Below are 19143 nucleotides of genomic sequence, written 5' to 3'. Positions count from 1 at the left end.
AACCCTTTGGAGTCCTTTGTCCACACGTATTCATTTTCAATAGGAGGTTTTTGCCAACTTTTCCTCAACCCAAACACAGATAGCACACTTAAAAACGTAACTATAACAAATTGTACATTCACATAATTAAGGCAATAGTTTATAACAGACACTTAAATTTAATTGTATATCAATTGTACCTGTAAATAATATTATGTTAAATAAGGAAATTGTTAAATTTTTATCTACATATATTGGAATCTGTTTTTTACTGGCAGCTCTGGTATGGACATTTTTTATTTATTACATATATATACACATATTTCTATATAATTTGATAAAATAATGAATTAATAAAACAATTCTTATAAAAAATAAACTTTTATAACCTAATGTAATTAATATTAGTAAATTTCTTTAATTAATGTCAATTAAATTCTATTGAATAATAAAAATTAAATTTCAAATTTTTTTTAAATAAAATAGAAATCTAGTAATAAATAAATATATATAACTAAAAAAATATTTTTTAAATTACTTTAATAATATTTATATTATAAATATATAATTAAACTTCTATGAGGGACCACAAAGATGCCCTCTTTTATGGGGATCATATTCTCGAAACTCACATTAATTACTCTGATCAAAAGTGATTATTCATCAATAAGGATAAACTAGACAATAGTGGGATCCATCATTAGGACTAGAAGAAATAAGGGTTTCTCATAAATAACACGCATGGATTCTCAGATGCATTGAATGAATATTTCTTTGCTACGAAATGGTCACGGGAAATAATATATCATTGGAAGACAAATAGCATCGTAAGGCCATAACAGTCCCGTTTTTACTTTGAATTAATAACTGAAACACTCTCAAAGAAGCAACGGTCTCTCCAAGTTATTTATTAATAGCTTTCACAAACATGTCTTGCTGCAACGATAAATTTACTTTTACATTTTAATTTTTGCTCTGCGTAATTTTAAAGTGCAGTGTCTGAAAATTTTCTATTTTTAGCAATCACCATAATTAATTATTATTTTAAGCAAAAAATTTATCCTTAGTCATAATAAAAAAATTATCATGTTCCTATTTTTTATTGAACTCGTGACTATGCTTAAAAATATTTTTCACGATGACTTGTTAGATATTAAATTGGGGGCTATTAGCCCTTTAACCGCGCCCATATAATTATATAATCAATGTCCATTCGCTGCGCTGTTTATATTGAATTACAAATTTAGTTTTTTGTATACATCGTTTTACTTCATAAAAATAAATAAATATGTCAATTTATATCTAAAATATATTTTATATTCATGAAAGTTAAGACATTAGTTAAAAATTCGACGCCATGACATGCTTAGATTTGCGGTAAAAGGGTTATAATGAGAAACATGACTTATTAAACATATTTAAACGCCTTACATTTGAGTATAACTTTTGGGATAAAGTAGTCTAATGTACGTATAAGTCAACTCGAGTATTGCACTTTTACGCATGCTAAAACTATTTGGAGGTTATAAACAGTTTCGAATACAGAACGTCGCGTCTGCTCTATAAGTGACCAGCGAACAAATATGCATTTATTCAACGACTGGCCAACTGAATTTTGTAACTAGGTGAATGCCGGTATGCAAAAAGAATACTTAGATTGTATTTCAGATGTTTTCAGATTACATTTGTCAAAATAAGTACATTTTTAAAATTAAGCAAAGATCGAATATAGAAAATTACGTCGCGATCGACAGGTTGGGCAACCCTACTCTATAGCCTATAAAATATAAATCATTCATACGAATGGATACAATTTTGTGTTCTTTAACAATGAGAAACTTAGTATGAAAACTTACTATATTAAGTTAATATTTAATAATACAAAATGATCGTTTATATTATGTGGAAACTCCTGCGATAGTTCTCGTCATTAAGCTTTTGTTACCAAAGTTTGTATAATTTGTAAAGTTAGATTGTACGAGAAGTGAACATAAAAATTATATCTTGATCATTATAATATCTAGTATGTTTGTGTATAAGTATTTAAATATAATTATTAATATTATGATATATTTTAGCGGTTAGCACCTAAAGTAAAGAGACTATAAACATCTAAATTTATATTTCATTCAACATAAAAGCCATCATGTATAAATAATAAAGCTCTTTTCCATGCGCATACTATTGTAACGATATAATATTTTATCCATTCATAAGAGATTTCTACAAATATATAATACATAAAGTCCTTACCTGAAGAAAAAATAAAATTATTCTATATATTTGCATCGAAGAATCGGCCAAGTGTATATTTTGGCAGAACGGCTTTCTATGGATTATTTCAGGATTAACTGTAAAAAAAACACAAAAAAATATGTTAATGTTTACATTTAAAAAAATAGCAATTTTAATAAAATGCTTCATTGATAAGTGTTTGCGAACGAATATTTATTGTACTTGTTTTTGCTCTTTTATAATATATAATATATAACTCCTCATTTTTCATTTACTGCTTTCAATTGCTATGAGGGAAAATTATAAATTCTGAATACACTTTTACAGAGAGTCCTTTGTTAAAATGGAATAGAACGCGTTCAGAATATTTCATTATATTTTTTAAAAAATATATTTTTTGCGCTATTATATTCAATAATAACTTTTTCATTCATAAAGCAAAGTTTTATTTTTTTCATATATATTTCTTCAAATAAATGATATTCGAAATGGAATAGCTGGCACAAATCGGATCAATTTTTGACTTTATCATTTTATTCCACTAGATTTTCATATGAAATGCTATAGAGTTTCACATGAAAAATGGTATCCACAGGTGTGCAATCTCAATATTGTGTCGAGTATAAACGGTTTTAGTAAAGTGTCGAGATTTTGTCCGCGGCAAATTTAGTGCAAAATCGATACCCAAATCGCTCTCCTCCACTATCTGCACTCGAAGGGCTACGGCCATTGGGGTGGCTAAGGCACCCCCTGCTGCCCAAATACCTCCGATGATCAGCTTGGCTTTTAATTTCGACGGTCTTGCGCTGTTGGTAAAAAAATAAAATTTAATAAAATATATTTATATCGATTTTTTTATATATATAAATGGGGTTAGTTATTGAATCTTTTCACACACGCAAAATACTGTAAGAACACGGAGGGAATATTAAAACTGGGCCCATATGGCTTAGGTGAAAATAGTAGGTGTGCGGCTTTGGAGAACGCTGGAAAATATTTCTACGATATAATACAGAAAATTCAATTATATATACTAATTGAATGAGATACAAAATTGACTCCATTCAAATATCCTTAAATTTATTTGATTCGGAAATAAAACGATTAATTAAATTATATTACAAACATGAGTTCAAAATTGTGTAATCCCTAATAGCACTATAGTATCTATCTTGGAAGCAAAATATTTTTATTATATTGTCATACAATGCACAAATTACACAAACGATGGTCTTCGCCATTGCATTCGAAAAGCAAGGGAGATGAGTAGCTATGGAGCAACGCTGACGAAGTCCGTGTTTTTAATCCACTAAAGCCTGTCGACAGTGATTAAGGATAAATTTATAATAAAAAAAAATATAAATCAACTTAGACTTAAAGTTTTTGATAAACGATTTATCATACTTTTTGTGGATAGGAATGAATCATGTAGAGCTACGCGATTTAAGCTTCTCAAAACCATACTTTATGTCAAAAACGTCAACTTCATTTATGGCTTAATTTATTTCTCAATTGTATAATTTCTCGAGAATTTTATTGTATAATAAAATATTTTATTTCACATGAAACTTTGCTATGTTAAGTATTATTTCAACTACATAAATAATAAATATCAAACGTACTATAACAATAATATTTGCTCTTTAAATTTAGCCATGGTCTTTTATCTTATATTCAGGATTTGATATGTCCAAAAATTAAAAGCAATTAAAGATACCATATTTAAAACACGTACATATCTATCTTTTTTCGACCTAGCACGAGAATAGGATTGGGTAATTTTATCGCCTGTGTCACTTGTGACATTTTTATCCTTATTCTACATTATAATACTAGTTTTCTACATTTAAATTAATATCGAAATAGCGTAGTCCGTAAGACCTAGACTACTAACACAGAGTTTACAATTTCCAGCAACAGCATCAAATTTTAATTTATAAAAATAATACGCTAGTATTAAAAACTCGCGCTAGCTGTAAAGTGACATTTATTCTTTATAAATTAAAATACACATAATTATTATAATTATTTATATAGATCAGTGTTTCCCACGGTGGGGCGTACGCCCCACCGGTGGGGCACCACGCCTCAAAGGTGGGGCACCACGCTTCAGAGATGGGACACCACGCTTCAGAGATGGGACACGTCGGAAATTATCAAATATTCCACATATAAATATATTTTGATCGTTCACGACTAAATATACCCACGTGCGTAGGATTTCTTAAAATTTGGATTTATACCTGCTGGGCATGACGAATGCCTACCTTTTTGTCTTCTGTGTGAGAAATCCTTTACCAATGAAACAATGAAACGAGGTCGTCTTGAAGTACATTTGAAGGCGAAACATAGTACTCATATTAATTCAGATATTATTTTCTTTCAAAATCTTAAAGAAAAATTTGGAAAACGAACAACATTAACAAATCTATTTTGTGCCAAACTGCAAGTATTGATCGTAGTCTTGAGGCTAGTTACCAAATTTCATTGCTCATAGCTAAATATGGATAAAACCATACTATAGGAGAGGATCTAATCAAGCCATCAATATCAGCATTTCTTAAAACAGTTCTACAACAAGATGACAAACTCGTGAAGGCTATGCCCCTCAGCAACACTACTGTTTGCAGAAGAATAGACGAATTGAGTGAAAACGTTGAAATCCAACTTGTTGTAAAGCTGAAAACAAGAAAATTTTCACTACAAATGGATGAATCAACTTTAAGAGACAGTGAAGCCGTGTTGCTAGCTTACGTAAGATATATTGATAAAAGAGAATTTGCAGAAGAAATGTTATTTTGCAAATCATTAGAAAGCACCACTACCTCCAAAGATATATTTAATAAGCTAAAAGAATATTTAGATGTTAAAAATATACCAATGAAAAATATAATATCTTGTGCTGCAGATGGTGCCCCCAATATGATGGGAAAGAAAAATGGCTGCTTAAAATTAATGAAAGACGAGAATCCAGATATGACTGTGGTGCATTGTGTTATTCACAAGGAAAACTTGGTGGCGAAATACATTTCACCTGTTCTAAATGAGGTACTAAATTCCGTTATAAAGTGTATCAATATGATTAAAACTAGTGCTAAATCTGAGCGTCTCTTCAAGTTATTTTGTCAAGAACAAAATGCGGAACACGTAATACTGTTACTTCACACTGAAGTAAGATGGGTCTCTAAAGGAAATTCCTTAAAAAGATTTATGGAATTATTTGATACCCTTTGTGATTTTTTAAGCAACCGATCTGATATGAAGTTTTTGATGACGGTCGACGGTAAAGCATTTGTAAGCTATTTAACTGATATATTTGAAAAATTAAATATTTTAAATAGATAACTTCAAGGATCGGAGAAAACACTTGTCAATGCAAAAGCAAAGATATTTGCATTTACCACTTTTATCGAATTATCTAAAAAAAATATTTTTAACAACAATTTTGAAAAATTTTACTGGCTCCATAAATGTGAAGTGACTGATAATGCTAAACGTGTTATTTTGGACCATCTGCAAACTTTATCAACTGATTTTAAAGAACGATTTGCTGATTTAAAAGAGATACATTTTTCAGCTTGGTTGACACAACCAATGCTGGTAGATATTTCAAATGAAAATTTGTATGAAGAAGAACTTTTGGAAATGCAAAATGATGATTCGATTACAAATTTATTCAATATAAAAGGAATAATGGCATGGATGTGCGAAGAAGCTAACACAAAATATCCTAATATTACTTTGCATGCTAGAAATTTATTATTACCCTTTCCATCATCTTATTTAGTGGAATGTGGTTTTAGCGCCATAAGCGATTTACTCATTAAAAAAATAAATCGATTGAATATTACAAATAGAGGGAACTTAAGACTGAAATTAACCAAGTTAGATCCAAACATAAAATTTCTTTGTAGCAAGCGTAAGTGAATTTAATAATTTAATAATGAATTAGGCGTTACCATTTTATTTTATTTTACTTACATTTTTAATTTGTATTTTGTAATTATTTCCATTATAATATACGTTTTGAAAATTTACCTACTGCTTTATTAAAAAAGATTCCGGTGGGGCATATGACTTTTGAAAAGACTACGGTGGGGCATGGCATAAAGAAGGCTGGGAAACACTGATATAGATGTAATCGATTCCCAGAGTGAAAAGTCCGGTAGTTAATACTTGTAGGTATTCATTACGCCTAATTGGACATTAGGTATTTAAAACAAAAGGTTAAAAAATAAATATTTGTGAAATTCTGTTGACAACTTAAAATTTTTTTGAGATGATATTCAAATGAGATTTTTCACTTTTTCTGCACTAATAGAATCGACTAAAAATATTACATTTTATTACATCAAAATAATTTTAATAATATTTGTAATTTAATATACAGAAAAAAAAGATATTAAAATGGGGTATTAAAGTCCCCCGCATCGTCCATGCTGGGTTAAGGGGCGTTGAAATTTGTTTTAAAAAATCGAAGAAATATTATATATACTAAATAGTAAAATAAATATTTAGAAGCAACCAAAATATTTCTGATTCCGTCGAAGACAAAGACTAAATAACACATTAAAAAAAATAGATATATCCTGCAAATAAACTAAATTTATATTCATTAATATCTATATGCAAAAAATTAAAACTAATTTTCGAAGCAATTTGAATCTTTAACGGATTTTTGTACTAAATATTCCAAGAATCAAAAATTCTTGTTTGCAAAGATATAATTTTTGTAGTAATGGTTTAATGACAGTGTAATTTATATCGCTTCTTTATCTGTAATTGTAAAAGCTCTTGTAACTTTTGTCATATCTGAATCGTTGTTAGAAATACGGGTAAAGTATTTAACTGAATTAAAAATATATTTCTCTATTTTTCTAAAGATCATTGTTCAAAATATATAACTTTAATTACTATAATCCTTACCATTATTTTAATTAAATAAAATTTTAATTTTATAACTTTTAACTATAGTTTAATAATCGATCATTTTCTAAAACCCATAGAGTCCAAGATAACAAAAATTATATGCAGGGATTTTTATTTATTTATTTTTTATTAAATCTTCCGTTGTCATCTGACAGGCGTAAGCCCAATGCGTTACAAAGGGATAAAGTATTAGACCACCAGGCTGCAAGTCTGGGAATCGGTGACATCTACATTTTTAATAATTATAAATTAGTATGTGTAATATAATTTTAACCGATGGGTGTCACTGCAGCTGTTTTTTATATAAGAACGTATTTTTTATTATAAATAATAATTCGAATGTCGCTGCCGGAGTTCGAAACCGCAACCTCTGAGTTATTAGTCTGAAACGTTACGGACTACGCTATTCCGTTATATTTTTACTACAAACTTCAACTATTTAATTAAAAAGTTTCTGTTTTATAACGTTGAATAATACTTATTTTGCGTAAATGATTTATAAACTTTGTATTATGTGAATATTTTTTTCTAAAGATTATTATATTCAACATAAAAACATATACAACTATATTTGGAGAATCTCTTACAGGAAAAATATAATATGTTTATAGAAAATATAAATAAATTTTCTTCAAGGAAAAAAATAATTTAAAAAAGGATGCTAAGTATATACCCTTTTCTATTTGTGTTAATAAATATATAACAGAGAAATAAAATTCCGTAAAAATACTTTATTAGACAAAGAAATTGCTTATACTCAAGTAGCGTTTATGATGGGGTCTTTAATATATTTAAGTCGCTCTTCTCAGAATTTTAATATTGAAAGCGATGTAAAGTCTATACATGTGATATATAAATATATCGGATTTTGCTACGCGCAATGTTCCGATTCGATCATGTTTACATTTCCACTTTGATTTATATCAGCAAATTTCAGATCAATATTGAGTTATATTCAAAATTAAACTTACGCAAATATAAATTGCTCTTTTTAAGACAATATTATTTTATATTAATTATATTTATTTTATTAGACGGTCGGAAAATTAAAGGCTCTTTCACAAACATAATTGTTTGATAATATCTAAAATTTAAACGAAAATGTTTCACATGAAGTGTAATTTTAAAATACCCTTTTTATATATTCCACACGATTATCCAGAACGATCGTAAAAAATGTTACTGGAACCCAATGCTAGATCGAATGACCTATCTCACAAATTATTCTAAGTGGCTTTCAATTTTCGGGCAGACTTGCAAAATTGCCAAAAATTACCATCAGAAAGCTGCCGGGCAATTTGTAAGTCCGAAACGATCGAAACCAGAAGGGTTACCTTCTTTTTTTTCCTTAAAAATACATATTTTTATTCACTGTATACTACTTGTAGAGATATATATTTGTCACGTTAGGCAAGATTCACCCTGTAATTTCCTAGCATTCAATTCATCAGTGATGCTGTCCTTTAATAATAATTTGTATACCTCAAAGGATCCAGTATTGCTTTGTGTCTATCCACTGCTATCGCCGTCAGTGTAAAGACACTCACGTTCACAGTCAACACTTGCACAAATGGACAAAAGGCACACATGAACTCCGGCAAACTCCATCTTTGAAGGAGGGCAGCCTGAAACTAATTAAACAATAACATACGTTTATATCACATTAGTTTAATAATACTATTTATTTTATTTTATGCAAAACATTGCTTTCATAATATAATTAATGAATTTTAAAACTTATATATATTTTAAGGATTCTATTTTCATATGTTACAGCATGTTTATATAAGTGATCTATTTAGTCTCACACTTTACAAAAGCAGCTTCCGTATAACCTAAGTATAATTTGTACTTTGCTTTTAGACTCTCCCACTTACCGTTACTTACGTAGCTATAAAACTTTTATTGGTGTTTCAAAGATTGTGTACCGCCCAAGCGCCGAAGAAAATAGTTTACGATGAAAATTCGTAAACTTCTGAACATCCACAAGTATCACAACTATGCACAAAGAGTAATTAATGTTAACTATGACATCAATAGAGAAACGTAATAGCATTTAACTTTTGAACAAAATTAAATAGATTCTTTGTAATGAAAATTATTTTCTGTAATACATATATACTTCTTAAATTTATAAATTTGCCCAATTTGACCGGTAAACTAATATATAATATAATAGTAAATGCAAAGTACGATAACGTTGAAAGAAAATTAATATATCTGTATATACATTAAATTGCTATTTTCCATATTAAATATTAATTTATATATAATATAACAATGTTTGTAACAGAATTTAATCCAAAACGTTATCGCTATTTTTGTATATTGTGAATAATACATGTATTAAAAACATTTTCTTTGACAAAAATTCTAGAAATGTGAGCCGATATTATTCTAGGTAAATTTTCTTTCTCGTAGTTGTAATCCATCTTTGAATCGTTATATTTTCCTTGATCCGGATTAGTTCAAAATACATATATCTCGAAAACTTAATGTTTTTTCTTATGAAATCTAAAAATATTTATTATTATTTATTCTACCAAAATAAGAAACAGCAATACTTATGTCAGAATGAATGTACTATTAATTAAATTTAATAATATATATATTAAAAATAGTACTCTATTCATTTCTATATATATATATATTATACAGTGTCTAATAATATATGAACTCTTTTACGACAGATAATTAATATAGCCATTTCCGTAACGGATTAATATAAAATCCCCTAAAACGTTCTAAGTACGAAAATTCTCGATAATGTTCGGTTCGAAGATTACTCTCCCATAATTTATCCATATAAATTATGGAAGCGCATCTTCTTTTTCATTGCCAATTTTATTAATGTAACTTTTATGGTAAAATTCTCACCCCGACTTATTACCATATAAATATAAAATAAATTTAATATTATATTAACCATTACAAAACGTTTCTTTTAAATCTAATACTATTATATTAGTGATGAAAATTTTGTTTTGCATATTATAAATCCAATAACGGTTTAATGAAATGTTATGCTTAGATATTAAATTTTGTTTGATGTTAAATCATTATTGTTTGACGCATATAAATATTATTATAGACATACATTAATAAGTATATTATATAGATTGATTAATTGCTTATATTCAAGTACAAGGCTCATTACTTTAGGGTAATTTGACATTAATACTCTAAAACATATTTGATTATAAGTATAATTTTTTAAATAATAACTGTTAGTCTAAGCTTTTATGTTTTTATGATACAGATTTAAGATATCGTACCATACCATACTTTTTATTTCAAGCACCTATACTGAATCAAATAATTAAAAAGAAATGATTGCGTATGAAATTTACACATATTTTGAGTTTATATATATCTTTCTATATAAAGAATTGTTATAAATGAAAATTTCAATTATTAAAAAAATATGCATTGTAGATAAAATGTAAATTCTCAACTTCAAATATTTTTTTAATAAAAAAAAACTTTGCAAGCCAATATACTATCACAAAGATATATTTATAATTAAGTTTTTTATCTCTTCGCGATTAGAATTACTTTTAAAAAAATGGTGAATTATGTTGCCTAAAAGCCGACTGCTCGAACATCGTTTGAACGAGTTCTAAATCTCGAAAAGCTATTTGTCTGATGGTCAAAATCGACAGATTAACAATCCTACAATTAGCACCGAGGTAATAATAGAGTTTGAAGATAAATAGCAAATCTCAATTTTATTTGCAATATTGATGGTCTATATATAAAGTAAAATATGCATTGATAAATTAAGTTTTATAAAAACATTTTTTAGCATCATATTAAAAATACAGTAATTTACATTGGTTTATATCAGAGCTTGATTTTAAGTCAAACTTTGCTCCATTCTTAAAATGGAACCTGAAATCACTGAAACACAATCAAAATATTCATTGTGCTGATGAATGACTGATATAAAGGAAATACTCAAATATAAGACGCTTAAATATCTTTAATACATTATTTGTCATATTTTTTCTATTAACTCTTTCACAGCGGATCTATCAATGTCATGGCGAGCAATGCCTATGTGCAAAAAGTTAAATGTTAAAAAATATTTACATAAAATATATACTTCAGATGTAAATTGGCATGTTTATTTGCTTTTATGAAGTAAAACGATGCTTATGTACTATAAACTTAAAAACAGAACCGCGCATAGGCGTTGATTATATTATTATACGACCTCGGTGAAAAGGTTAATAGCCCCCACTGATTATTATTGAAATACTCAAATGAATTTTCATAATCTCATTCCTTGAATGATTTTAAAATTTACAACCCGGCACTTTGATTAAACTATATTATTATTATCGTAATTTTAGATTCTATAGCTAATAGCTAATAAGACAAATGCTTTTTTGGAATATTGCCCTAAAGAAATCGGGTTCTGGCATTTGAGAATTTAGCTTCCAAAGTTTAGATTAAAACATATTTTAATTAAAAATTGTATAGTGGCACTACAAAATCATACATTTCCAAAATATCAAGTAAACCATAAAAGCGTCTCATGAAAGTTCGACAACTATTCAAAGAATAGTTTAATGTAAAAGGATAGCTAAGCAATACAATAGAGAAAATCACAAAGCATTTTGCCCTTATTATTAACTTGCCAACTATGAAATTAAAATATATTTAATAACCAAAAATAAAACTGATTTTTTTAAGTCATTGTTTTGCGAAAAGCTAGAATTTTTTATTGGTCAATTTGAAATTTTAAATCTTTTGTGATTAATCTTCCAGAATTAATCTGCATAACCAAAATTTTTAAATAATTTATTGTAGGTGGTTTTAAACGGTTTTATTTAAAAAAAAAACGATTTTTTTTAAGACGATTAAATATTTGTTTTAAAATTGTTTGCTTTCTGAAAGAAATTTCTGTTTGACGTACGTCATTTGTGTTTGCCAGCGATTTTTTAATGACGAAACAAACATATTAATTAAATTTGGCACTAAATATAAAATAAAGTGCAGTGAAGTAGTGATAATTTTCTAATAACCTTTTGGCAAGAATGTTATGTCCAAACGAATAGTTAATAAAGCTGCAAGCGTCTATAAAAAAGCGTTAAAAGCATCATAAACCAATTTGAATAGATTTTAGATCTTTATCCCACAAATGCCATTGTGTATTTTTCATTGTGTGAAGGGATTAGTCAAAAGCATGACAACTTTTTTATTTATATGTATTGAAACTATGATGGAAAAGTTGCAACATAAAAAAGTAATAAAACATACGGATAATAATTGCCTATTTACATAAAAAAGTGAGAAAGCACAGAATCTCTCTTAGACAGATAAAGATACATAGCACCAATACTGATACTTCCTTTCAGGACTCGCTTCCGTCAGCATTTCCGCAAAAATTTTAACATATCTCGACTTGAAACATAAGAATTCATCCAAATTTGAAACCATCGAAACATTAAAGACTTTCGCGTCAACCTTAATATAACTACGACGTTAAATCTGATTATCATAAACGACTGGATCCATCAGACTCAAACAAGATTAGGAAGACTGAACGTGAGTTCTTATTCAAAATGGTAGTCATATAATAATTTATAAACACTGACATTCAAAAAGTAACGTAAAATTCAATCGAATTTTAATATATTTTCACAATAAGAATTGTCGTTATTTTTTATAGCACCTCGAATATATAATACAAATCATGCACATAATATAAAATGTATTTAATGTCTATTAATATTATTATTTTTTAGATTTTTTATTCACGCTGTTGGAATTATTTATGGAGCAATATGCTAGTAGAATATATTTACCTGAAACGGTATGGCAAATAAACCAATAACGATATCTGCTAGCGCTAAATTGGCTATGAAGCAATTGGTCACGTTCTGCATCCTCCTCGAAGTAGCGACGATCCACATTACCAGAGCATTTCCGACGACAGCCAAAAACGAGATTGTTCCGTAAAATATAGACAGCAATACGACAAGGAACACGGGCACGTCGTAAAGTGGCTCTTGAAACAAAAACAAACACATACACATAATAAAATCACGTTAATTTGTTTACGGTCTCCGGACGAGAAAGTTTCTAATTAAGGCCTGGGATAAATGGAAAAAGTTTGCAACCGCATTAGACGTTTTTATGTTTTATTATGGTTTATGTGATAAGAAATGTCTTTAATTAATTTATTATGCTCGTAAATTAACAGCCATTTTGACTCAATTGTATATTGAGCTTTTTCAGGAAAAAAATATTAAGTTGTAAGATTCACAAAGCGTGAGTCGCAAAAGTTTCAACTAAATATTTTAAAACACAAATAAAGTTGAGAACAGTCGTATATATTTTTAAATAAAATTTGGAATTTCTGTCAGAATATACGCATTGTATTATATGAAAGTCACGGGAATGTCATCGTTTTTTGACAGCAAGTTTTTGTTTGAAACGTATTTCATAGAAAATAAGATTAATTGATATCATCTGTAATAAATAGTAAGTGAAGCTAGACTTTGCGTAAGAATACATTTTATATAATATTACTAAACATATGTTAAACAAAGTTTACTAATATGCGTTACAATGCATTATAAAATAGATTAGTAAAAGTCAAATATAAAATAAAGCTATACAAAAAAAAATATAAATTAAGGTATGTATGTAATGAAAAAAAAGATATTGTCACTATGACGGGTTACATAGCAATTGTTATTTTACTGACCGTTCCATTTGTAAATTTGTCATATTTTTTAAACATATACATTGTTGAATAATACTTATAATATCTTCATAATTAATGATCTAGTATATACTGTTATCTAAATTTAATTTTATTGAATTAAGTGAGTTGAATAAAAGTAGAGCAGAGCGAACCACCAAACACCTCGTTATTTTATATTGTGCGAACTTGAAATTCGTTAAAGAAAGAATAATAAGGAAACGAGTCAAACTTTGTTTGAAGACTTTTACTTTGAAAGTTTCATGAATTTCGAGTCGACTCTAAAAAATAAGCAGTTGTATAAATGTATAGAATCACAGAATCAATTAAACAATATTTAATTTAATATTTATACCGTTTGCCCATTATTTTTTTTAATAATTATTAAAAATTGTGTTTACTGCTCTTTATAATCGATAGTGTTTCAGCTTTTTAAAGTGAACTTACCATAATCTTCGAACGTATTCGTCGCATAGCCATGAGTTGAATTAATATTGAATAGACTGCGATGCGAATAGTTTGCTATACGTTGAAGGCTTGATTCATTGCGAATTTCCATCCTGAAATAAAAAATGATTTTTTATTATTATTATGGTATGTTTTGTAACATTTTGACATGCATATAAATTGTTACGGAACCTAGTAGTTATTATTGTATTTTTCAATTCTGAATACCTCATGTCTTTTCAAATCAAAATAAGAAACGAATAAATACTATAAAACACTACAGAAAAAACTACAATTTTAGTATACCAATCAATGCCCATATTTCACATACTATGTTTACAAAGTTCCAGAAATTTTGCTTCTGCTACTTAATTGACATGCGCAGACGGAACAAATGTGCGTGTTTACTATTGATTAGGGATATCGAAAATTTAGCTTTCTTGATTTACTTTTGGCAAGTTGTGATATTTTAAGAACATGAACGGCGCAATAAATTCACAAAAATTAATCACTGAAATTAGGGTTCAAGCTCCATTAATCATTCAGCATTTGTAGGCTATTTTTGGTGATTTTGTTGAATAGAAATATACAGCGTAGCGTTAGTTTAATCAATTTAAAAACTAAATATTGCTGTAATAGAAAAAATTGCGTTCAGTAAAAAACTGTATCATTATTACATCACTATTACATCAGAAGAATCTCTATAAACACCCAGTAAATGCTGTATGATTTTTTTCATTAAAATTGAAACGATTGCTATTTGTAGCTGAAGTGCGTCTCCCATAGCTTAAAATCTATAAGAATGTATCGTATATGTTTTGCAGTTTTCTGATCATGGTCACTGACAAACATCACTCTTTTAATATTGTATATTTTTATTTGTATATACAAGAAAGGAATTTAATGGCTTTTTCATAAATTAATGCATTCCTGAAAACATTATGATTATTAATCGCTGAATAATATTTCGTATTATATGAATTAATCAATGTTATATGAATTAATCTTAAACTTGTTTTTTGATTTTATATTTAAAGATATTATAATGTTTACTTAAATCGACTTTGCATTGATTTTAAAAACGGTTTCAAAAAAAATTGTTTAAGAAAAAATTTCTGACTTCTTTTTTCGCAATCCGTTTGCGTTCCACGATAATATTTTTATTTTATCGCGGCGCAAATTTGAAATCAATATGCAAGCGTTTTAGAAAAAAATGATATTTTAAATTAACTGCAAATAACAACAATGATATTTAAGTTATTATATTTAATAACGTGGAGTATGACAAAATTAAGAAAAATAAGCTCTTCTTTAATATTTTGAATGATTACTCTTAATTACTTATTTTTTTTTTTTAAATTAAATGAAGATTCGGTTATTTATTAAAGTTTTGTGAGCAGTTTGTTTAAAATATTTAGTTGTAATATAATAAACCTTGAATAGTTCGAAAGTCTGAATAGACCTTCCGCGTAACAAAAATATCTAAACAGTACACCATAAAAAAATAGGATGTAAAAATGTGGATTAAATTCTCGGAACTTTGATTCATCTCTCGTACAAAAATAAATTATGTATTTATACACCCAAAAAAGGTCCAGTTATTTTAATTATCCATAAAAATTCAATAGCAGCTTTGAGTGAAAAATTACAAAGGACTGATAGATCATATATCAAACGCTTAGACAATTTAGCCATCAATGTTTCAGAGATTCGGAAAAATCATGAAATAATAATATGGTAATTATTTCAAAATTTAATTTAAACTGATCAGTTTGATTTTGTGTAACACAATGGTTTTGTTAATTGAACTAATTACTAAATGTTTTTAATTAGCTTCGTATTTTCAATCTCACCCTGTATACATCTTTCAAGGAGTGATAAGTGGACAAAGTTTGCCAATACTTTTCCCCAAAGGTTCACCGAAAAGTTTTGACATAGCATCTTGTATAAGCTAAACAGGTTTTTCAGACATTTCCTCCGTTTAGGTGAAAATTTGTTTTTGTTAATAAAACATCTTGGAGTGAAAAATAGCTTATTAAAAAAATGTTTATGAAATAGGTAAGAAAAAAATGGTTTTGAATATATTATAAAAAATAATAAGTCATCAAATTAATATTGCGATATATTTTATTGGATCAGTATTAATGACGTAATACTGCGTAATTCTGGGATTTATGTTTTGGGTATAGTACCACAGTAAATTGCATTGTTTCTGTAGTATAATTTGAGTAAAACTTGAGCGGTATAATCGTTACTTTTCTGAAATTATTAGCCTCTTAACTGAAAGTATCGAAATTTCATGTAAAAGATGTTTTGCTTTGGGAGTTTTGCCAGGGCACTAATGTAACAGTGGTTAATAACTGTGTGAAATTTATGGACCAGACATGATAAGTGTGAGTCAAAGGCAAATATGTTTTCAACGTTTTAGGTCTGGAAACAATAGCCTTGAATATGAGCCAAACCTTCACAAGTGTTATTGTATATTGGAAAAGCGTTCCATCATAGAGATACTATTGTCCCTTTCGAAGGTCATAGATTATTATCAATAAACGAAAAAATTATTAACCGTATTGTCAATATATAGACAAATTAAAACAATCCAATGAAGAAAAACGGTCAGCACTAGGCAATTATAAGGGGTTTCATTTCCCAATACGCTTTAATAACCGAGGCAGTTAAAAACTATTAGGTTGCTACGACATTTTTCAAAATTCTACTCTGGCACATATTCATCGATTCATACGATACAATACTAAAATTAAATTTAAAAAAATTTTTTCATGCCAATGAACAATGTTTTTGGAAAATATTAAGCAGTCAATGAGTTAACTCATAGCACTTCCACTATATTCTGCTGATCTTTTCAGAACTCTACTAAAAGTACATTGATATGGAATAATTTAATACAGAAATTTATGTGATTTAAAAATATATTATACTTTTATTTGAATTTATGTGATGAATAAATATATTATACTTAAGGGTTTATTTTATTTTTTACTTATATTTTTATTTTAATATAAATTCTACTCAAGCGTAGAAAAACAATTATATGGTTCACAAAGTTTCTAATGTTAAAATGCAACCCTTTTTAAAGGAGCAAGTGTAATTTACGCACGCTACTACAAACATATAAGCTTTAGAAAGAACTGGATTTGTTCGTTTTTCCTTTTATATACATAAATACATCTTATATCTATTTCTATAATAAATAAGTAATCTTTTAAATTATTCAGTATTTGCTATTCAGAATATAGTTAAACACACAATTGTACTATGTATTATATATATTACACCTACGTATATTGCTATGATCACTCAAGGGATTAAAAACAAATGATTTGGTATTCAAAAAATTTTAAATATACAATCTCATTATTGTTATTTAAATACATAACACCTACACGCCTTTTTGGTAACTTCTAAATGTACAACACACATATAACAAACGATTCCGTGTAAATCTCTTTGTCTGCTGTTTCGTTGGATAAAATATAAGCTGCACGTGTTTTATGAATAAGAGCGGCTTAATATAAGTTGTGAGCTTATTTCTTAATGTATTGAGAGAATATTTTTTTTTAATAATATTTAGTTTCCTTAAACTATAAATTAATTAGTGGTATTCAACTGAATGAAATTAATGTAATTTTTCTATCATAATAAAATTTTATACTTATTATTTAAAATTTAAATTAAATAAATTTAATTTTATTTCCAAGAATACTATTAAAATGGTTACAATATTTTTTTATAAAATATTTACATTGAACAAGAAATCTTTTTAAATCACGTAATATTAGATATTTAGAGTATAGTTAAATATACAAACGTATTTATAAAATATATATGTCTCACACTTATTACTATAAAAAGTCAAAAGATTTCGGTAGAAAACAAAGTATTATGTTAAGCTAAGACCAATGTCGTTGTTATTAATCATTTTCGCAAAATTCTGTACATTTTTTCTGTAAACTAAGAAATTTAAAATAACGAAAAAAAAAAAAAAAAATTAAAAACGTAAATCTTTTTGTGTCCTGTTACGTTATATATAATAGTAAGCTTAAATGTTCTTTAAAAAGGATTTGTTTTTACAAGTAATAAATTTGTAAGTATCATTTTAATGTTCAAAAAATATTTAGTGCAACTTAAGTTTAACATAAATTTGATTTATGTAATTTATGTAACTTTAAAACTTATAATAGACATTGGACTTACTAAATAAAATTAACATTTATATTAAAAACCAATTTAAAGAATAGTATCATATTATATACAATTTAAATATATATATAAATATATATATATATATATATATATATATATATATATATATATATATATATATATATATATATATATATATATATATATATATATATAAATATATCTACATTAATTTTATACTATGTGATTTTTAAATAATGCAATATTAGCAATTCAAAGTATAGTAGTTAAATTAGGGTTTGACAATTTAAGCAAAATTATAAGGGACCTGTACGCCTTCGGTTAGTTAAAAACAATATTGTGTTAAGGATTGGGTATAAAGTTAAGCCTTGTGATTAAATGTTTGGTTAACGTTAACAAATGTTTATTAATTAATTTTTAAATATGAATATTAATTATTTCTATTTATAATAAACCTACTTTATAATAAATGATTATTATCCGAGTATAAACTATTATTAATTATGTATTTAAAAAAAGTAAATAAAAAAATATAATAATCTAAATACACTTCTGAAGTGTTCTGCAAAGATTGAATTCTTAAGTTGAAGGTTTTATAGCGGAAATATACTTCCTTTGTATGGGTTTAAATAACAGCACCGCAACACGTTCGT

The 19143-nt window shown here is 27.1% G+C and overlaps 1 protein-coding gene across 1 annotated transcript in view; it reads right to left on the bottom strand.

The window, feature by feature from the left end:
* Positions 1–16246, bottom strand: part of LOC148237603 (neuropeptide Y receptor type 1-like) — a 45526-nt gene extending 29280 nt beyond the window's left edge. The window contains exons 1-5 of the mRNA XM_088181356.1: positions 16159–16246; positions 12957–13159; positions 8626–8774; positions 2899–3020; positions 2233–2330 (exon numbers count right to left, since the gene is read on the bottom strand). Of these exons, the coding sequence (XP_088037482.1) occupies positions 2233–2330; positions 2899–3020; positions 8626–8774; positions 12957–13159; positions 16159–16246 (660 nt within the window). The remainder of the gene's footprint in view (positions 1–2232; positions 2331–2898; positions 3021–8625; positions 8775–12956; positions 13160–16158) is intronic.
* Between the last annotated feature and the right edge of the window lie 2897 nt (positions 16247–19143).

Source organism: Plectrocnemia conspersa, unplaced genomic scaffold (genome assembly GCF_051122295.1).
Source record: "Plectrocnemia conspersa isolate PC_06_02 unplaced genomic scaffold, ASM5112229v1 ptg000002l, whole genome shotgun sequence".
In the NCBI taxonomy this organism is placed as follows: Eukaryota; Metazoa; Arthropoda; class Insecta; order Trichoptera; family Polycentropodidae; genus Plectrocnemia; species Plectrocnemia conspersa.
This window is presented reverse-complemented; position numbering and strand designations above follow the sequence as displayed.